Source organism: Tachypleus tridentatus, chromosome 11, assembly GCF_004210375.1.
Source record: "Tachypleus tridentatus isolate NWPU-2018 chromosome 11, ASM421037v1, whole genome shotgun sequence".
Lineage (NCBI taxonomy): Eukaryota > Metazoa > Arthropoda > Merostomata > Xiphosura > Limulidae > Tachypleus > Tachypleus tridentatus.
This window is the reverse complement of record NC_134835.1, coordinates 83,472,471-83,496,454: the sequence shown is the minus strand read 5'-3', so window position 1 is coordinate 83,496,454 and position 23,984 is coordinate 83,472,471. Positions and strand designations below refer to the sequence as shown.

The 23,984-nt window shown below is 30.1% G+C and overlaps 1 protein-coding gene across 9 annotated transcripts in view; it reads right to left on the bottom strand.

Moving 5' to 3' along the window:
• The window catches only part of LOC143232628 (cytoplasmic dynein 2 light intermediate chain 1), a 55,797-nt gene that overhangs the window by 23,239 nt on the left and 8,574 nt on the right, over positions 1-23,984 (bottom strand). For 5 of the 9 annotated variants that reach the window (XM_076468278.1, XM_076468276.1, XM_076468280.1 and 2 more), the window contains exons 2-7: positions 21,621-21,688; positions 9,230-9,279; positions 3,993-4,045; positions 3,684-3,788; positions 2,154-2,242; positions 148-334 (exon numbers count right to left, since the gene is read on the bottom strand). In XM_076468278.1, coding sequence (XP_076324393.1) covers positions 148-334; positions 2,154-2,242; positions 3,684-3,788; positions 3,993-4,045; positions 9,230-9,279; positions 21,621-21,628 — 492 coding nt within the window. In that variant the 5' untranslated portion in view covers positions 21,629-21,688. Of the gene's footprint in view, positions 1-147; positions 335-2,153; positions 2,243-3,683; positions 3,789-3,992; positions 4,046-9,229; positions 9,280-21,620; positions 21,691-23,984 lie in introns of all 9 variants that reach the window. The other 4 variants (XM_076468277.1, XM_076468279.1, XM_076468275.1 and 1 more) reach the window with 3 other exon arrangements.

Sequence of the window (23,984 nt, the reverse complement as noted above, 5' to 3'; positions counted from 1 at the left end):
CTATATTGATAGATACATTTACACAGACAAAGTAAGGTGAACCTATAATCTCAATTTTTTTAATTATGTTTCATATAAACAAAGTAACATTACCATATTACTCTCATCAAACATGTGAATGATTTTATACACAGAAAATAACTTAACCATATGGTCTTCTCCAATACGTTTCCAAGCTAGCTCCATCAGTGTCTCCTTTAATCCAACAATTTTAGCAGCAGAAGAGTTCAATACCTGGTTGATTTCTGAACGAACAGCATGCAGAAGTGTTTCCATTGTAAACCACATTTCTTCTGGAAGTGACAAGTCTAGAACTAGTACAATGCTCAATGTGCTAGAAAAATTTAAGGTAGCTTAATTTAGTTTTATAAGCTATGTATTTAAAGACCTAACTTAAACACTTCTAAAATCAAAAATTGAAATAAAAAAGACCATTAACTGTTGAAGCAAGTAATAATTGTTTAATTAGAATGTTGATCTAAGTTTTCTTTTCTTTTGCCATTCTATAGCTAATATGGAGAAATACCTAAGAGGGAGATGTAAAATTCCCCAAGTCAATAGTTTTTATTGATAGGTCAATCCGTTTTATGATCTGGTAATTAGATAACGTTTTGATCCAGTTAGACAGATCTTCACCAGAGCCCTTTGTTCTAACATTAAAATTTATTTTTTACAGCCTAATCCTAAACATCAACAAAGTGAAATATAAGTATTATTTAAGTGTTCCCATAACTATTTCCATTACTGTATATAATAATGTACATATGCACACACAAAATGAATGTTGGTGTACAGGTATCTTGTGAACTTTATAACTGAGAGTACGAGGAGATATCAGACATAGTAAGAATTAGATGAAAGACTAGATCAAAACTGTTGCGAGAAATTAATTTGCTCTTATTATTTTACCCAAAAACCCAATGATATTTATTGTTCTGCCATACGTTATCATCATTTGACACCAAACTATAATTTTAATCAAGCAAACTGTTCTCTAACATCACGTCATTTCACAACATACAGGTGACTCACACAAAATCACCAATTTTTACAAACATCAAATTAGAATAGTATTCACTGTCTTGCAATATATTACCATTTCCCAGTGCAGCATTACACTGAGGATTAGTGTCCTATGATATTATATGGGATTACATCAGCCACTAGAACAACATTCACTGTCTTACAATATATTACCATTTTACAGTATGGTATTGTACTGGTGACTGGTGTACTGTAACACATCTCAATATTACAGTAAACAAAAATGATAATGATATCAAGAACATAACATTAAGTTAACATTATATTGATCCCAAATGTTTTGCAGTTGTGCAAAACTATTGAAAACCATATCAACATATTTTGTTATCAATTTTGCTATTAGAAACTATTGCATAATACATACTAAAACAAACTTATATCATGATAATAGCATAAAAATTAAACAAGACAAAAATTCAAGTAAAAATGACAATACCAAAACTATAATTTAAACTAAAATAAAATCTTATAGTATAAGTAAGAACTAAGCCAGCACAGCTTATAATACAAATTAGAGTTAAAATATATATATACAGAACAACATGGAACTAAGACAGGGTAAGTTACAACTAAAACAGAAACCAAGCGCAAATTAAAAGTAAAACTGTAGAATTTACAATAGAATTACAAAATAGAACAGCATTACTTAAAGTAAATGTTAAAACTAAAACATCACAGCTTACAGTAAGAGTCAGAAATAAAAACACAAATTGTAATACAATTTATAAATTTAAACAGCATTAATTATAAATAGTATTTTTTATTGGTTTTTGTTTGTGGTGCCATTTGATAGATGGCATGACATTTCATAAGATTTAATCACTACTGAGATTGTATTTCAGTACAACAGATAACACCAGTGTATTTATTATTTCAGTCAGATAAATAAATATGTGTACAGCCACATAATTTCTCCATTATAGTATAATATAAATTGTAACCACTTAATAACAATAATACAGTATACTTTAACCCAAACATAAGTTAAGATTGGAAGACAATTCGAACAGCACTAGTGTAATTATAATTACAAAACAGTTTATAATGAAAACTGAATTACATATACATGTTCTAAAGATTGCAACTACGATGTAATGACTGTAACTCACTTTAAGGTCTCCACAGTTATTGGAATTTCTAAAAGCTGAGTGAATAAAGTTCCACCACCTAGTTCCCACATATGACATACTTCTTTAGCCTATCCAAATTGAAAATATAAACATTTTCAGCAATTTTCTTCTGCTATACCAAGATAAGTTATAACAACTATAAGTATAATTAAAGTAATGAGCATTATTTACATTTACTGCAAATAACAACCAGCACAGCAGTTAATAGAGAACTGAATTAGTTATCACTCTAAATTTTAAGCAAATGCACAGCATAATTTTTCTTTTTAATTGTGTTCATCTACTGCAAGCTTTTCTCTGAATTAGTGAAACACAAAAGTTATCACAAATAAAAAACTTTCTTAGTAATATAAGATCATTTAAAATACTTGTCCTTGTACAAAGTTACTTTTAGTGTGAAATTGTATTATTACAGGGTCTTTAATTAACCCTTTCCCTACAGGCTCAGTATAGTATACAAAAGTTCGTCTACACATTTGCACATGCTAAGTTTTAGCACTATAATTTTTGATAAATCACAGGTATCTTCATAAAATTTGGTATACTTTTAGCAAATATTACAGGTTTTTTTGTACACAGAAAATCAGATTTTTTAATGACATATTCTTTAATAAAAATTTGTTTGTGAAAATAGTGTTACGTTACTAGTTTGGCAAATAGTTTGCATTTATGTCAAACACCAAAATGAAAAAGTAGCAAGGACAATGATCACCAGATATCTAAAAGTAATAAACAATAAAATTGCATTACATTATATGTTTATTGTGATATTAGATTAACAAGTTACAAGTACTGATGTGATATTTTATTAACAGGCTCTTGTTACAAATGTAGCAGTAGAAATCAGTTTAAAATAAAAATAGCAACACTCACAATGTAAACTGGAACTAAAATAATAATGCATGTGGTAAAAATCTGAAATAAAATAACTTATGGTAAAAGAACTAAAACAGTAGTATTACCAAAAAAGTTAAAATATCTAAAACAGCACAACTTACAGCCCAAGTAAAATTGCAATATCAGAAACTAAATTTTTATGATTCTTACTTGGTGTGTGTGTGTGTGTGTGTGTGTGTGTGTGTGTGTGTGTAGTGTCTACAATAATTAGAATTATACAAAACAGTGTTTTAAAAGTTTTGCAGACAGTTACAAAAGGACTTTCTGCACATAGTTGTTCCAAATTTTGAACTAACAGTTTAGAAAGGCAGCTAGCCAATAGAACACAATACCAACTATTTTCTCCCACTCTGTGTGCCTTGAACAGTGGAGTATACTTTTTGTTGCACAGAGATGCAAGTAATAAGGCCTTGTATTGTATTCACAGTCCAGGCACAACAAACCACAAGGCTATGCCTGACTCACTGAAACTAAATAATGTAGAACTTTTATGACTTTTGCTCTGTCTAAATATTGACCCAGTGTATACAACAAAATTCTCCACAATAAAATTAAACTACTTATAATATTTAGTTCTTGTATGATTCTTACACTCTGAATGTACATACTCACACTATCTAATCCTCTACTGCGTCGTCCAAAAAGATACTCAAGAGCTAATGTTGGCTTGGGATTTTCAGCACATTCCACAAAACGGTAAATAATGCTTGTCTTACCCTTAAACAAATAAAAGTTTACTCTTGAACAATATTACACTTTTATAGATTAGTTTTAAATACTTGATTTAATGAACAAAAATGAATCAAATAATGTTATCAATTCAATCAACAATATAATTTTGAAAAACTCAGAGAAGGAAGAACAAAAAAAAACAAAAAAAACTCGCCATTTTCATGTAAGCTCAAAAGAACTTAAACTCACTCCTTGCCTGCTTCCAACAAATACTACTGTGGAATCTTTGTGACTGTTGGTTTCTAGAAGAAAAATAAAAATGCTTTATAATATACAGATTTACTACAAGAATACTATTTCACCTTATCGACTAATGTGAAAAATAAAAGAAGGTGCATGTTATTTAATGACTACACACGTGGCATTGACTGATAATAATTTAAATATTTATATTAAGTATATCATCAATTAATAATATTTAACACACATTTAAATGGTATTAATAATTAAACTAAATACTTTTCTAAAATACAGGAAAAAAATGTATTATTTTATCACACATTAAGATTAAAAACAACACTTCTGATAAACACATAATATATCAAGTTTTTTCATTAATACATGTTCATTTAAATCTACTCACTTAAAATGTATTTCATACCAACAACCTTAGCTTTTGAAACACAAAGAGAAGTGATGCAATATTTTTTCAGTGATGATTAAATATATTTAGCACAATAATCTCAAAACATGTTATTCAAATGTTTGTAGTGCAAAGTTCAATGTATATAAAATAACCAAGTTATCTAGCTAGATGCATTATATTTAAAATTTTTAAAGTGGGCTTTATACTGATCAAGTTTAATATTTAAAACAGTTTTGTTACTGAAATAAATCAAAACTAATGCAAAAATTATTAGAATCAATGCACATTTTCTTTATGTTAAAACACCACTACAATCCAGGTTTTATTTAACAACCATTAATCTGTTCTCAATTAATCCTCACTAGAAAATTTAAAAAAAGCTTTCCTCCTTTCAAGTTTGTCGTGTTGCCAAATACTATAACAGTCTTTTTTTAAAGTTAAAAAATGCATATAAAAATACTTTCAACTTTGTTTTCCTGAACTTAAAAAATATAATAAGCATCTCTGTATTTCAACACATTCAAGCAAAGCAGAATTATGTCATAACTAAAACATTTCCTATTAACTTGTGCAAGAAAACAGATGCACTTCTATATAACAAAAAGCACACCAATTGTCTTTTCAAGAAGCATAAATAAATGTATATAAAAGCAAATGTATCTGTTAAAGACTGAATTTTCTATAACTTGTTCACATATTGTGTTTATAGGATGATAAATTAAGATAGGAAGAGGTAGAAAGAAGAGATACTATGCATTGAAGGATGAAATAAAAGACTTTTCTGATGATTTTCTTGTGTACCAGTATAATAATTACTAAATGAAACAGAATGAATTTCAAACCATTAATTCAGCTTTACATCAACCACTATGCTGGTACAGATATTGAGACAATACATTTGTTGCATTTACATCTATAGAACACGTACACAATTTTTTTCTACCATATATGCCTCATACATACAAATATAAATTTCATCAATGAATATAAAAAAGATAACATTTCTAAACCTCAATATCACAAGAACAGATACGTAATATAAAACAAAAATCCACAGAAAAATCACTCATGTGGAACTGTACATTCCCTGGAACTAAACATATGAAACAAAAGAACTATTTAACATACTATAAAACCTAATAAATGCAGTCACAAAACTTTGCTCATGTGAAACTCTTAATAATGAATTCACTAAATTAATCAAGTATTTAGCAACGTGAATAAATTTCCTACAAAACCCATCAAATTAAGTATTCACAAAACCACAATCAAGAACACAATGAACAGTCAGCCAACAATCCAAAAGACAATGAAACAGTTAACAACAAAACATGACACTGCTACGTACCCTACATTCCACATATAAGTGACAAAATATTTAATATTTGTAAAAAACAAACAAACTTATAATCAAACATAAAACATTCCACTAGACCTGAAATTCATTCCAAAAACCATGTACCAAATAAAAATTCATACAATGTATAAACTACTCTTACACTTATATTATTTATAAAATACAGGGTGTACACAATTTAATGGTGGGGTTTTGTGACATGGCTATTATGCCATTCTATATAGTCTTCCCTAAAGTAGTGTTTGATATAGCAGAGTTCTGTTATAATATGTACCATTCAAAAAAATGTAGCATGCATTCTGTGAATAGCTGTACTAAAGATGGTAAAGTTAGTCAAATGACAATTTAGAAGAGTATAAAAATCCACCACCTGAACACAACATATGAAGACGGAACAGTGTTTTAAAACCTTTGAAATGGATAAAACTGCATTTACAAAAATGCAAAGTTGTTGAATCAAATAAACAAAAGTTCAATGGACAGCAATTATCTGTTTTTCACCAATTTTCTTCCAAAACTCAATATTCATTTGTTTTCACCCTGTACAATTGAACAACTTTTTCAAGTCTCATTCTTAAAACATTATGACAGCCTAAATAAACGTTTTTAATATCGGCCATCTCTCATATATATGAAATTTAATGCACTGTGTTGAATGTAGACTATATGTCGATTATAGACTTGTAATAATTTAGCCTAATAACAAGAACATGTACTTTAGTAAGATATTCTATTGTATGGCTAGTTTCACTGATATACAAAGCATTATAGTTGGGAATAGTGCAATTCTAAAGATGCATGAGTTTGATAATTAAAATTTGTTAGATATAAATTTTGTCACATGTTGTAATATGATAAACTCAGAGTTCTCAACATGGTCCCAAATGCAAAATTAACAGAAACCACAAAGTTGTGATCCTTTACTGATTTTAGGCTTAACAGTGGAAGAAACTCTGGATTTATAAGCATATCCTTTAGAACTGATGATGATAATAACCAGTTATGTGAGCTTTATTAAAGTTACCTTTCAAGATAGATCTTTTATTAAAGTATTGAGGTTGTTAGTATTAATCTGTATAATTTTTCAATCTCATTTGAAACATGTTTAAAAGAACATTCTGTCAATGTATGGTGTCTTTTGTTTTTATGTACATTTATGGGTTTGACATACTGAGGTTGATCTAAGAAGAACTATATGTATAGTTGCTTGTCAGTTACTTTCCTACAAATTGTAGTGGTCAAATGTCAGTTTAGTAGAGTGAAGAAATCAATCAAGCCAAACTCTGTCAGATGGCCAGATAACAAAACAAAAAGTTATATTTGAAGACCAGAAGATTCATTTTAGTAAACTTTGATGGAGAAAGAAATGTCATTGCTGGCAATAATAATAAAAAAAAAACCCTGTGGGTCATCAACTCTTACACACTAAAGTGAATGAATGATCTGTTAACTTAAAATTAATTATATTTTTCTACATTAATTTGAGAAATTTTTTAAGTTATCATGAGATGTCTTTTTCATCTGCAATGCCAACAAAAGTTTCAATTATTGCATATTTGAATGAAATATTCCTTTCTGATAGCTGTTAGTAATGAAGAGAATTGTTGTATGTGCATTTCTCTCTCTACAGCGTTCAAAATTAGACTTACAGACTGGATTGTTCAATGGACAATTTTTGAGCCAAGTATGAATTGACTAAGTTAGTTGTCTAATAAAAATTACAAACCTGATGTTACACTTTCCTAAATGAAAAATCTCACAAGAAAGCTCATTAGCTGTTAGAAGATCATGATTTTATTGAGGAAAATATTACAACTTTCTCTTTCTCACACTTTAGCCACTTTGACAGGAACATTGTAATGTTCTTCTAAGTTTGATTATAATTGCAGCTGGTCTCTCTTTTTGAAGATTACATACTTGATCGCTAGCATGTGACACAAACTTAAAACATAAAACTATGTTTCCTCAACCATTTCAGATCCATAACTAAAGTCTTATATATTGAAATATAGAAAATATAAATGGTAGAAACAAATGAAATGTGATCAAAATCTTTTTAATAGTAATCCATTACTGGTTGTAAATTGTGACAGGTTTTCAAGATGTTGTAAGAAATACTTAGTTAATTATTTATTAGAGAACAGTGTTCGAAATATTTGTTCTTTAAGTTAGTTCAATGCAGTCACTTAACCTGATGTTGTTCGTTTATTTTCAAAATTATTATTTTTATATATATATATTCATTCTGTAGCTTAAACTAAGTTTCCTTCTCCATTGATTTATTTTTTGCTAAGTCAGTGTGTAAAATACAGATAGCACAATATGTCATATATAGTTTTTAAAGTAGATAGTACCAATGAGAATAATGTTTATAGATTTATGTAAGCCAAATATGTACTTTTCAAGGCTTGAAGGTCAAATTTTCAGTCTTCATACAAAAATAAGCACTTACAGTTAGATACTCAAAACAGGAAGACAATCATTTGCCATATGACCAATTGTAAAACTTCTTGAATAATTATTATTAACTTAAAAAAGACTAGCTGATACGGCTTTTGTAATTGTATATTTTTCTTTAAAATCTAAATCAATTTTTCTGGTATGGAAGTTCTTTTTATTTTTATAACATTATAGACAGAAAAAAGCTTAACAACACAGTCCTATAAATGTAAACCTCATAAAAATTGTTTTGGTTTTAATAACAGATTTTCTCTAAATCAATTACATAGATTTCAAAATTAATATCAATTTTCTTTTTATTAAGTAAGAATTTCTACAACTGGGAAGAACAAAACTCTTACTTACATCAAATTATTATTTCATTTACCTTAAACAAAAATTTTATTTTATTATTGTGTTTGGGTTCTAGAATGGTCAATAAGGCTCTCACATTGTGATTGGTCTAAAGAAATCTGTAGCCAGTGGTTGTCAACATTTTAAGCCTAATAAAACATAACCCAATATCTATAAAAATGAATCACTTACATATAAGTATGCATAACATTTTGTAAAAACTCTGTACATGATGGAGAAAAATGGATATCATATTTAAATTAAGCATACAGGAATAACTGCAGAGCATGTAAAAATTTGAAGAAAATAAAAACCATCACAGGCCTGTGTAATTGAAATAACTGTGCAATTAAGTAATAAGAGTAAGAATTTTTTTTTGTACTTCGACTAGGTACCTTCTTTCTGTTATTCTGAAACATATTTAGTTTCACACTCGAGGCTTGTTTATTGTAAGATCACACTGATGAGGCATCACTACATCAAAATCATCCAACATTTTAGCCTATAAAATACACATATAAAAGGATACTTTCCAAAATTGTTTCTTTTGACAAATAATTCAAGTGCACTTGTTTTTATTTTATACATTAATAAACATCATAAATATTTTTAGGTTTTAAATAAAATATATAAAAATACTTCTGAACATTTTTCAATGTTACAGAATCCATATATGAAAACAACACTTACCTGTTTCTTCTTTCTGAGCTTGCTCTACTGCCAAATCCCATAAATTGTCCCTGTGCATCAAATATGTGTGTAAAATGTTCAAACTAAGTACACACATTTATAAATATAACCACTTGCTCGAGAAAATTAAAACTTATTTTAATATTTTGAAAACACCAACAGATTTGCAAGAACAATAATTTGTCTAGAATGGGTATCAGTATTAATTAAAATATAAAAAAATATTTTAAATGAAATATTATAAAAATAATGACAATGTGTACATAATTCCAAAAAAGTATATAATCTATACATAAAAAGTAAATACGTAACTTTATAATTTTCAGTACTTAATCACTTTTTCCAAATTCTTGAAGATTCATGAGAACTACCCAAACTTTTTGGAATTAAATAAATGTTTTCTACTTTATCAACAATGACCATCATATTGCTTACAATAATAAATTTGGATACATTCTTTCTTTCAACTTTAGAACTATTTGAATAGTTGTATTAATTTAGGTTAGTATATGGTGATGTAAAATAGGCTCAAAATATTTTTACAACTGTCTTGAAAAACAGAATTAAATTCACTTAGTGCCAGCCAAGTCAAAGATAATTTTCACTCAAGTTTTATAAAGTTTTGTGTTTTTGTGAAAATACACTACCATAATTTGATTAGCACCACTGAATATACCATATAATTAACTATGAGGACAATTTCATACAATATAAATATACATCCAAGCCCTATAATACATCAACGAATATGGTTCAAGGCAAGAACTAGTACATATATACAGTATTGTGAAAAACTGTTAAAGCAAGAAAATACTTTATTTTTTCCATTTTATGGGATTAATCCTCCCATGCCATTACAGAAAGTAAATTTCAAGACAATAGTAATATTTCACTGATTCCTGTTAACAACTGAATAAGCCAGGGTGAGAATAATTATTCTTAAAAATTCCCATATACTTATACCAAAGTCATGTCATAAAGGTTCTGCTTAAATTAACATAATGATCAAATTTAGAGTCATAAATAACTGTCATGGTACCCCCATACAGTGCATTAACTACATAGAAATAAGACAATACATGGTATTTGGCAAACAGACTATTTATTTTGTTGCCATACCATGGCCTACAATACTGGATGGACTCCCTGACAAATTGCTGCAGACTTGAAATGTTTCTCAAATACTATCAAGTATACCAGAGATTGTAAGGCCAGGACAGACAAATATGAAAATGGGAAAGGACATGACAAAACATCTAAACTCAATGATACTGATGTTAAGCATCTTCATTTATGGAAGGCTGCCACTGATCTCAAAAATGAGATGAACAACCATGTACCAAACATCAGAAAAATGTCCAGATCTACAGCATTAAGAAAACTCAATGAGAATAGAAGATTTGGTTGTTTAGCAGTTAAAAAAACCTTTACTTTAAACTCCAAATATTGTCAAGAGGCTGAAACTTGCTCAAAAGTACAAAAGTTGATTAGATTGGAAAAAGGGCATTACATACATGAGTCCAAGTTTGAAATATTTAGTTCAAAGCATAGGTTGTATGTCTGGTGGAAGAAAGATACTTACCTCAATACATAGCACCTAACGTGAAACACGTGGGGGAGACAGTGTGATGGTTTGAAGATGTTTTTTTCTTAAAGTGACAGGAGATATTTGCGTAATATATAGAATAATTGACCAGCACAAATACTATCTGATACTGATCCAGTATAGCCAGTGATTTGTGTATTATATATTGGTAAAGAATTCTACTAACAAAAAAGTAATGACTCCAAACATTCATCCAACATATAAATAAATTACTTAACTAAGAAAGAAGCAGTTGAAATTATTCAAATGATGCAATAGCCCCAACAGAGTCCCAGTTGAGCAGATCTGGGATTTGAATGATCAAAAACTTGCACATCAAAAGTAACTTCGAAGGAAACTTTATGGGAGTGTATTCGATATATACATAGAAAGTAAAATCCCAGAGAACACTTTGATTAAATATGTTGTAACAATGCCTGATACGGGCTGCAGTTATTAAAGCAAAATGAAAACACAAACTATTAATTGTCGGTTGAACTCAAGCACTTCTACTGATTTTCTGTTGTACTAAACATGAAGATCAATAAAACTTTAATGTTTGACCTGTGATTTACCTTCCATTGTTCTTTGACAGTAGCCTGAAATCTAATTTTTGTCTTTGTCCTAACACTTTTGCATAGTACTGCATGTGTTGACTTGCCTATCTTCAATCCATTTTCTGATATGTAAAACATTAATAAATGTCTATCATATGTACAGGACCAGATTTAGATACTTTGAGATCCCCTTCTTTGGGTGATTTAAAATTCAAATTCTCTTCTTTGGGGCCCAAGACTTCTTAGAAATTGTATGGGTTAAACCAAGATTTGTAATAGTACCAGAAGTACCAGGTTACAGGTACTGATGCTCAAGCCTCTCTAGTCATGTGGCTTGAGCAGTTAAAAATTCAATTATTATTTAAAATTAGACCAAAATGCCAATTATCTGTAAGCCCATGTAGTATGGTGACTACAGCAATGAATCAGTTGAAATCTAGGATTTCTACTGGTCATAAATTTAATGGGAGTCAGCCTCAGAAAATTTTATCATCAAATTGTAAATTAAAGCATGTCAGAGGCAGGCATAGAAAGTGATTTCAGAATTGTCATTGATTGCTCTCTAGTCCCATAATGTTGAAAAATATAGCTTCAAAACACTGATGATGAAATTATAGACAATATTTTTACATCATATTTCATAGTTTCCCAGGAGATGGACAAAAAAAATATAGAAAAAGAGACAGCTCAAGAAAACATATTCAAATTCTTAAACTAGGGGAATTTAAAGTTATTTTTAAATATCTCCTTATATAATTAAGAACTTAAAACTTGTATAATATTAAAATTTGATTTATCATCTATGGTTTGATAAAGTTAATTTGCATACCATAACTGTGTTTAATTAAATTTTGAATGTAACTCACTAAAGCACTGCAACATGCACAGTTTGACCTGACTGCTGCTAAAGGTTAATCATGCATGCATCTATCTAACATGGAATTGGTCATGCAGGCATATTCACATTCTCTTCCAGAGTGTGTAGGAGTCATAAGTCTTCCATATTTTATGCTATTGCCAATTTTCAGAGTGAGATTCACTTCTTGACTGAAATATGAACTCAAAACTACCACATCAAACATTTATAGTTCTATGTAAAGTGAAGCTGAAATACCAGAAGAGGCATGTGGTTAAAATGCCAAAGATGGAACATGTGATAACAGATATTATTCTAAACATATAGTATACCATAAATCAGTACTGGTGCCACCAGTACTGGATGCTAAGTACCACAAGTACTGGCATTGGTACAAACTACAAACTCATTTTACATCGCTTCTTTTATGCTTGTATCACATTTGTTTTAACTCAACTTTTGTAGCACTGTGGAAGATGTAACACCAATTGCTTGAAATTGTGTAACAATTCAAATGCTTAATTTACAACTGTTTCTGAGCATAAGTCTAAGATACTTAACATCTGAGTTGAAAAATTTATTCTGTCATATAAGCCTTCTCTTTTCATCAATGGCATCAATGATATGTTTTGTATTATTATGCACTGTAGCCCCATTCATGTAAAGGTAACATGCTGAGCCTTATTTCATTACAAACTATATTGGAGCCATATATTTCATGTTGAAGGCAGCACAGTTATTTTAATGTCACAGGCTAAAGAAACTCTTCTTTACTTTTTTACCAAAGCAAATAATAACTATAACACCCAAGAAAAAGTTTTAATACTTTTACAATAAAAAATTAATAAATTCATAGAATTCTATTTGATCTTGGAAGTCACTATATGGTGATGTACTATAAAATTTTTCTAACTTTAGTTAAAATGTAAAATTTTTGAAATGATCATAATCATAAAAGCGACATGTCAGTTGGTCATTCAGTCACTCAAAATTGATTTCCCTTCACACTTAAGTTACAGAAGTCCAGCTCCATTTTTTTCCTATAATGCTTCCTCTTGTGATTGTCATTCCCATTTTAGTTGAAATCAATCACAAATGTAGGTGTAAACAGCTCTTAAATTTTGACACTTTTTCTGCCAAATAAAAGCCTGCCAATGAGCGAGTTACCAGGACAAAATGAGGCATGGAATTATGTATGTGACACCAAATCATTATGATGTCAAGCTAGGTGAGATCTGAACATGAAAGCTGGGAAGACTCTTGTGATCAAAGTTTGCATTAGAGAATTATTACAAAAAAGCCTTAGTTAAAACAGACTAAAGATATCAATTATCTGTATGAAGAGGATGGCTTTGCCTCGAAAGAACAGACGTTTATGCAATTACATGGCCATTATATGTTCTAATCTTTCATGCAAAGCACTAAAATTTGGCATGTTCCTGGGAAAGAAAATTCTATATTTCTTCTGCATATTACCAGTTTTATGTAAAATAGTTTTAGTTTCCATAATTTTTGACAAATTTTACATTATTGTCACTATAGTCAGCTGATCTAACACAAGTAAATGATCAACTTAATTATGATCTTTCACTTTCTTTAAGTGGAGAGGAATATAAACATAGTTCTCAATTAATGAGCTGTTATTCTTGCCAACAAATCAGGTAATAGTTACAAACATTTGCCAGCTGATTTAACAAAAACAAATAATTGTTTTCTTATGTTAGAAACATGATGGTTTATTGGCACATTTAAAATAATGTTGTGCTTGGAAAATTACATTTTAATACAGAACTAACAAGATTTTAACACATGATTTTAGAGAGAGTTTTATAGTTTAATTTTTTTATTTCTCCCCATCTTGCAGGCTAGATTTCAGTTTTATATGGACAATGTGTAACTTTAATGTCCATGTAAGAACTTCTAAAGTTTGCACCTTAGATTTCTGGTTACACCTCAGTATTTTTTTTTTTACTCAACGAGTACTCCTCAACTTCTCTGGCAGCATTAAAACTAACTTTCATTTTTATTTATGCTTTCACTTGTGGTTAATTAAGTTATTTACATTGATGTCAGCAAACAGTCTATATGTTGCTTCATGGAAGAGTGCAGTGTAAGTTTATATTTAAAGTACAGATTTGAATTTCATAAAAGTTAAAGTGACAAGTAACTTTATTGTTTTACATTCCAACTTGGGGATGTTCTTTTAGTATTTCTTGTTTATATTCTAGCCTAGGTTACAGGAGCTCATTGTTAACTATTTTCTTCATTATTCTTACTAATCTTTTTATTCTAAATGATAAAAGTATTTGTCCTATTGTTGGTTTGTATTGTAATTTCAGAAGTGTTATTAAACATTCATTGTATGAATTAATCTGTGTGTTTTCTTATCCTTTGAAACGTTCCTGTTGCAATTTATTGGAAAACATATACCCAAGTCTCAGAACCTACTATTGTTAGCAGGCCTAACTTTCTCTGCTAGTTGTCTGAGAGATATAACACCAGCATTAATAGTCAGTATTACAACGACAACAAACAGAAGCAAAGTCCCCATATTTGGGGAATGCATGACTGAATTTTGTTGACAAAATAGCATTACTTGAATTAAAAGATGATTGACATTTTTGAGCATTCTTAAATTGAAAGACACAGATGAGGTAGTAAAACAATTACAACCACCAACAGACTAATGCATATCTCACATTTACCAACTTTTTCTTCACATGTTCATGACATGTACAGATATTTGTCATAAGAACAAGTTATTTATTTTTCTCTAGAACTCCCCAGAAAAGAAGGAAACATTTTGCTGAATTCACAGAAAGTTGGATTTGTGTTGACCTATGGGATATTTGAGGATGCACCCCCTCTTTGCTGTAACCCCAATTACAAACCCACATTTTCAGGAACATAACTATAGTTACCTCCAAAATTCTTATCTCACTTTGTGAATTTGTTTTAACCACAAATATAATATAGAAGGTGTTTAAATAAATAAGGGTTTTTTAGATAGGTATCATTATTACATTTCATTCTGTATACTTTTTGCATGTTCTCTGTTTATGCACAACAGTATATCTATATTTAGATCTCTCTAAACTTTTACATAAAGCCTCAAAAGAGGGATCAAGGGGTTTGGGAAGTTATCAAGACTTGCTACACTGATTTACACAAAATGGACATGGGTAGCTACAGGATCATTCAAAGTAAATATTTAAAATATATAATTTTCTATGTTTTCACTTTGGAACTTTCTGAAATTTGACAAGAAAAGGTAAAAAACAATTCAAAGGAAAGTGTGCTAAATATTTTGCACAGTCATTGTTACAGTTTGCCAATATTTTTATCAATACATTTCTTAGTTAATTTGTAATTTACTTTTCCTAATGCCCCATTTAGTATTGCAATTGCAATTAAAATGTAAAATTTAATAAAGAATAATACTCTTTGTAACAAGCTTGTCCAAACAAGAAAGTGTTTTTCTCACATCATTTACCTTTTCCTATTTAAGGTCTTGAATTACTGACTGCAAGTAGGAATCTGTTGCTTTACAAAATGATTTAAGCTATTTAGTGAATTGGGCAAATAACTGGAAGAGGTATTTTAATTATAATAAATGCATGTCAGTTAATATTAGGTAAGAGAAATATCTTAATATTTTGGTTGGTCAATTTCTGAGCCTGTTGCTGATAGTAGGACAAATATAATTCGAGGCTGTATTCACAGAATTATTAATTGTAAGTCTAAAGATCAAAGAGATATTATTTCTTTTCACTACTCAAAGTAAGGGTTTCAGTTGGAGTATTATGTAAGGTCACATGCACCTTGAGAAGGAGATTGAACTGTTAGCAATGGTTCAGAAAAGGGTTATAGATGATACCTGAAAATTATGAAAAGTTGTCATGGAGGAACAGATTAAAACCTAAAACTGCTTTTTCTCTTGGGGAAGTAAAATATGTTAGAGGGGATCTTACCGGTGTTTAAAATTATCAAGCAAACTGATAGTACTGATGCATTATTTTATTCATTTAATGATGTGAATTGTAAGACAAAGTAGGTAGGCAGGTTTTTCATGTTTATTGGCACAAAGCTACTAGGCTATCTGTGCCAAACAAGATGTAGTAGACTATAATGGTATATGGAAATGAAGGTAAAAATACATTGTAGCACAAAGGGACACAAATATAAATTTTGATGGGGCAGAAGGTATTTCCAGTTTGGTTGCATTCACATGTGGTGGATTCAGTAAATTTAATAGCTAAGGAAGGCCTTGATAAATATGCAAATGCAACTGATTCTGGTCACATACATGTTGTTTTTTTGGAAGAAAATGGATGAGACACAAATGAACCAAAAGAAAGATAAATTTTCACTTTCTAATACAGGAAATAAATTATAATCAGTTAATTCTAGTAACTTATTTTCTCAACTAAATCCATGTAGATAAATTTGAACTGTGTTCCATTTAGCATTTCCTTGATTTACTAATTTATTTACATTAACTATATAACAACTGGGAGTTAGCATTTTCCTACACTAATATATATTTATCTTCTCCCATAAAATAGCTTTCTTGACCAGCATTGCCCTTTATCAGCCCAAATTTTCAATGCACACTACTAGTCTTCCACCTCCTGCTTCTGCATATTTACATGCAAATGATCATATAGCAGCTCCCCTCCAGTAGGAATGCAACTTCACTCCTATAGCAATCAGTGCCTTCTTCACACATACATATCTTAATCACTTTGAAATTGATCAGAAGACATACACATCATCAGAAGTGGGGATTCTGGGAGGAAAATGTGAAAGTAGTAAATATTTATTGGAAATGCATTTTTCAGTGGAGAAAAATAACAGCTTCCAATACAATACCTTACCTCTTCTTATAAAATTGTTTGAATCCCACATTGAACTGGTGGAGGGCCAATAAAAAAAACAACTTTAGAAAGCACCCAAAGAGTGACCATGAGGTATGAAACAAAGACAGAAAACATCTCTCTTTAGCAGGAGATACACCACTTTTCATCCAGGTATATTCTTGCTCTTTTATGAGTGTCGTGAACATAAAAAGCAGAAAAACATGAAGGAACCTCCAGAATATGTGCAATCGATAAATGGAGATCCTGATTGTTGAGTGACTAAGGTGCAACAGACTATAATGGTAAATCATAAGATCTGCAGTAGGTAGAGGATTACCTATCTCTTCACTTTGAAACTGAAACTGGTATAGAAGATGAGCTGCTGTACCCAAATCCATCATCCACTGGATGCATTTCTAACAAAATCAACACCAGATCCACCAGAATCAACATCCAGCATACAGTAGGAAGGTGGATAGCCCCAACAGAATGACATCTCCAGTCCAAAACCTGATGACAATGTGTATAGTAAGAGGGACCACAAACTTACCATATATCACTAGTCCAAAAACTGGCAAGAGTTGGCATTTAATATCTGGTCCATGGTGGACAGAGGGATGTCAGCCAGAACACACAGGAGGACTTACTTAGCTGGACCAATTCAAACCATTGGTAGGGAGAAGGAACATCTCAGCCAGAAAAGCAAACTGCAATAATATATATATTTTTGACATGGCAAAGTGCTTCAATCAGGTAACATATGGAAATGTACATCAGGTGCACAGTAAAGGAAGGTCACACAAGTGTGCCCTCAAATACTATTATACAGATCATAACTAAGCTGATAATGCCAAAATTGGTGTAAGTAAAAAAAACAAAAAAAACACTGCCTCAACAACCTTTTGTTCAAGGAAAAATATTTTTTCTTATGTTTTAAGCTTTTTTATTTACTTAAGTTCAAAACTTGATTAAAAGACATCTGATAGCTCAAAATATTAAATCACACTAAATAATGTTATTTAACTTTAAATAATAAAACTTCCTGTTAAAGTCTACTATGATGTGCTTCAAAACTGGACCTATTTTCTTGTCTTTTCTTTAAACTCATAAATTATTTTCTAAATAAGGTTTCACTGAATATATTAAAAAATGAATGAACTCTAAGTATTCAAAATAATTAAGAATAAACAAAGGAATATTTATCCTTAAGTAAAATAGGTTATTTGGGAGTTTACAGAAATTTAATGCTAAAAAGATTATGAAAATGTTAAAAAAATGATTTAAATCAATTAAATCAAAAAGCTCCAAAGACTAACTCACTAGACTAACTCACTACTGTATGTGGCACAATGTTTTAGTCTTACACTCAAAATTTGATTAAACTATTTTTGTTTATGTTATACCAATTCGTATACCATAAAACAATAATTAATAATCCATATTTTAATATTATACAAGTTTTGAGTTATACAAGGCAATATTTTAATAAATCCTGAACTTTCCCTTGTGTGACGCATGCAACACACATTCTCTAGGCATCTTGTCTTCTCTATTTTATCTATTGCACCTTGAAAGGTGCAAGATTAAATATAAAGTACTCTATAAAATTATCATTGCTCAGACAAACCACAAAGTTTATAGCCTTCAATTTTGTTTGGTTACAGACCTATCAAACAGAAAATCAGATCCCTCCTGCCATACCCAATTGTTACATCCTTTCTTATGTTTAATTACACATCACCTATAACCAACTGAAAGTCAAGGTTATTGCATATCAAATGATGTATTACATTACTTTGTGTTCTCAACAGATAGGCATCAATTTCACTCACAACTTTAGTTCCCACAGGAATCTCAACAGCTAGCATAGACGAATTTGTTACAGCTGTCATTTATTCAGAAGAATTGTGATTATTAGAGAAAATTGCTTTTTGCATGTTATTAGTCTGTTATTTGGTGCATTATGTAACTAAATAAAAATTATTACCATCAGTATATAAAAAAAATAGGTCTAAGTGTCCTCAGCAATAGACAGCAAGGGAAAAAGAATTTACTCAACAGGAAATCCAGTCCTTATAAAATTACCTCTTCAATACCCTCTTGAGTCACTTATAAATCCTTCTTCATGGTTTTTATTTGACTTTGTGTTGAATGATTTTGCAATGTGGCTCACTAAAATACCATCACCATGGCAGGAAGACCCTAATTTTCAAAGAGTGCCACAATGGGTTAGAAGGGTTTTAAAACCTAATGATACTGACATACAAGAAATGCATCAAATAAGCAAATATGTAGAGATTTTAACCAATAATCAACAGCAACAACAATTCATGTTATAAATAGTAGTCTTACTAAACACTTTATCCAGTCTCTATTACTGAATAAATATGTGTGAATACGTTTTCTTCATCATATGTTTAAACCAAATTTCTCCCTTTAAATATGTTCCAATCTTTTGAATTTAGTTGATTTAAATAATTTTTAAAAATTGTCATAATATTTTAGCATCAAATTCTTGTAAACTCCCAAAGTGAACTATTTTACTTAATGATAAATGTTCCTTTGCTTATTCTTAGTTATTTTCACTATTTATAATTGATTTATTTTTTGATATATTCAACAAAACTTATCTGGAAAATCATTTACAAATTATAAACAAATATAAAAGGTTGATGAGACAATGTTGTTTTTTCTTCAAAATTATACCAATTCTTAATAGCTCAGTTATGATCCACATAATGGTATTTGGCCCTAAAATTAGGATATCTGAAAGTTTTTGTGGGACACTAGCATCGCACCATCTACACATGGTACTAATTGTGACCAAACTATCTCCAACCAAAACCAGACCCACCAGAAATGTAAATCTATTAAGGAAGAGGAATGCCATAAGAAAAAATTATCAGTAACATATATAGACATGAATTCAGTATAGTGTTACAACCAAAACCTGGTAGCATCAGTAATTGTGCACCAGGTCCACAGTAGGAAGTGCAATATGCCAATGACATTTGCAGAATGCCAACTCTCAACTAAGTGGTATGACTCATCACTTAGGAGAACAGGTTTCCATGGCCTACCACTCCAGCAGCTATGAACTGGGAAGTGGTAAGGACTCCTATATTCCAATGAAAGAAAAGTGGTAAAAAATGAATTGGAGGGTCTGAAGAACTGGATCACTAGAGACAGTGAAATGGGTGACCACAATCTTCTCTTTTGAAAAGCAGGGTTACCACAGCAATTGAGTTAATCAACTAAAATTTATTGGCATCTAGAACAGTGAATCACACCTTTAGTAGCAGAAGTCACAGTGCTGTTGAGCATCAGAGATGGGTAGTAATCCCTGTCTCCTCTGCTCATAATATTCCATGAGTTTATGGTCTGTGATGAACATATCTGTAATGCAAAAAAATCATTAAACAGAACTTCAAGCAGTCATATAGAAAGCCTTGTCTCTGTGATGTATATAACTCAGTTCTACAACATAACTGTACAAGTATAGATGACAACAGAATGGAAATACACTACCAACAGCTGGCATCATATGAAATTGTACATCAGGTCCAGGATAGGAAAGGCTAAAACATGACTGACATTGAGCATAGTCATAGGATAGACAGTGCAGATTAAAAAAAAACACCTAGACAGACACCACTTGCCACAGAGTGAGATTCATAATACACTGGCAAACAAATAAAAGTAAAAAAGATTTGTGAAAAAGTATGAAAAAGTGTAAAAATTTAATTAAAAAGTAAAGAAAAACCAAGTTAGTAGTTGAATGCAAAACACTGGCAAATCCACAATCAAAAACCCTAACAACAGTACAGTAATACTGCCAATAAAGAAGTGATTAATGAGTACAGACATGAAGATGGTGCTGGTTACAATAGGACAAGTATCATGCTCTTGCACAATCATTTACATGTGGATATGAAGATGCAGGAGGTGAAAGTCTAGTAGTGTGCATTGAAAATTTGAACTGGCCAAGAAAAGCAATTTTGTGAGAAAAGGTAAGATATCGTATTTTGATTCCATGCCCTTAGACATGCTTGTACTTTGTTTAATTTAATAATATTTGTTCTATTTTTTTTGCAAGATAAGAGAAGTCTATAAGTAATTGAAGAGAGAATCTACAGCTTTCAGCCAGTGACAGTGTTACCAAGATGTAAATCAATATAAAATTTATGTTTTAAAAGAATTACATGGACACAAAGTTTTGTCCAAAGCAGTAAACTGAATGCTTTTAAAGCTATGGGCACAATCCAACTCAAGTGATTAAAATAATATTAAAAACTAATTCTACAGTACTTTACCTTCCTAAATGCCTCAAATGAACAATACCCTTCTTTATTTAAAGCTTTTATATGCATGTTCTTGTGAATAATAACTTACTTCATGTTGATACATTAATTAGTGGTTAACAATTTATTTACTCTTTTTTGATAAACCTGCAGAATATAGATGTTTCAAGTATTTAATTATTACCTACAGGTGGATAAAAAAAGAAATATATATATATATATTCTATACTTACGTTGGCATCTTCCTTCTTTTATATGGTGAACTTCAGGATTAATGATATAGACACTTCCATTCAAAAATCTTTAAATGAATAACATATTATGTCAGTATAAAGTATAATTTTAAAAAGCATGTAAATTCTTTTCTTCTAGTTATACACACCTGTCATGACAATTTTTCGATTTTTGTTTCATGTCAAGTACAAAAAACAAACTATTCTACAAACAACCAACTACACAAGTTTCTATTTATCATCAAACCAGCTACATGCACACATACAGGTATTTGTAATTAGTGTCATGCAGTGCCATTTATCACAGTATGTATTATTCAATTACATTCTCAAGAAAAACAATTTTTGCTTTGGTATGAAGCAAGCATGAGTGTCAAAATCTTGAAACATCTAATATAACTTCTGACTATTTTATCTTACAGAAAAGTCAGTCTTCCATAAAATGTTGTGTGTAGTTTAGGCAAATGTTCAATTACTAGGGTGCACAAATGTTTTGTTACATGTTACATGACTAACAGCCTTAAAGGGCAACTGAAACTGTGTATCACTTCCTACAACTGGAAATGCAATGTACAAAGTGTAGTTGTTTGTTAAAAAGAACATGCAAAGTTCAGTATGTGAATCATCAGTCTCAAACCACAGTTGTGAGGGGGATAAGAACTCTGGATCCAAGTCCCAGTCATGATAAAATAAATGACTAATGAATTATGCAAGAAAGGATGATCTGTGCCATGTTGATTAATTATAGCATTGAATACCATAGGAAAATCATTCAGACAAAGTTTAAAAGTCTCTTTGAAATTTATGGGAGGAACACTTAATGCTTTAAATTGATAGCTGTTTACTTGTCAATTTGGTATATGAAGAGGTAAAACATTAGACTCAAGAATGTATTGCAAGTAGGGAGGGCATCTCATGTTCAAGATCAAAGCAAGACAGATTTTGATGTTTCACTCATATCAGGTTATTATAGTATGCAAACATTTCATACCTCACACAACACATCACTACATAAATATTGCTTTTAACATAAAACTGTTATTTACACAAAAAGTAAAGGTTTGATTCTTCATCAGAAGCTTTTGTTAGACTTAGACTTAAAATCAGTTAGTCTATTAATACACTCCAAGTGATGCATGGTTGAATGATGTTGATCATTGTTAAAGTAATATATATAACAGATATGTGCAATTTTTGAATAAAAATTATTTTAATTCAGTGATCAAAACCCTAGAAGTGTATTTATTATTTAAAAAATCCTCCCATAAGTGTCCCACAAAATACACAAATTGAATATAACTTATTATTACATCTTTTTCAAGTATTTAATTACTACATACAAGACCTAATGACAAGACAACAATACAATCAGCAATTAATAAGAACTTTTGCTTCATGAAAGCAAATAAAACATAGTTCAGTCCAAACTGAGCATGTCTAATTTTTGTGCATGACAAAAAAAAACAATGAATGTTTATTTTTATTTTTTGTTCACATTTCACTTATGTTTACAATGCTATTGGATTTTTTTTTTGCTTTTCTGCAATTCATTTTGATATCTAAAAGTTAGATGTCAGTTATTTATACAATTTCTATTATAAATTAACTCAACAGAGTGCTGTGTAGTTCATCTTGATTTCTACCAGTATTTGTTTTTATTTGTTTCACTTATATGATTTTAAAAGGTGAAATGCATTTAGACAGTGCATTATCAATACTTGCCTATTTTCTTACACATTTATTTATTGTGTATACAGTTCACGTTAACTTACGTTTACTTGTCAAATTATTTAATGGCTCATATTTCCACAACATGTAGGTGTTGTGTTGATGAATATTTCATTGTTTACACAATAAATTTCAAACAGAACACAAACACCACATAACAGTATTCTGGATGTAATACAACCTACTGATACAAATTATCAAATATTTTTTTGTGTAATATACCATTAAAAATGTTCCACTGTTCCTAGAATCCTCTTAAAACAACAACAAAAAAGACCTGGATACATATATCCAAAAGCCTTCCAATAGGCCCATCCCCCATTGAAAATTTTAAAAATATATTGTCATCACAATAAAATTAATTTTATCTGATTTGAGCCTGGATTGTCTTATTACTTATTCCCTACTGGGTTTTACACTTCATAAGGTAAAACTCAAATAATTAAAACTTTGACTTAAATGACTTCAGAATTACATGGTTGATGTTGATTAATCAAAATATTATACTGTTATAGCAAAAGTCCTTCTTTTATGTTGAAAACACTTAATGTAGTAAGGGCATAACAGCTAATTTTTAAAGAGACAATGCATATCATACCATCATTAGAATAAAACACTACAGCAAGCAGAATGGAG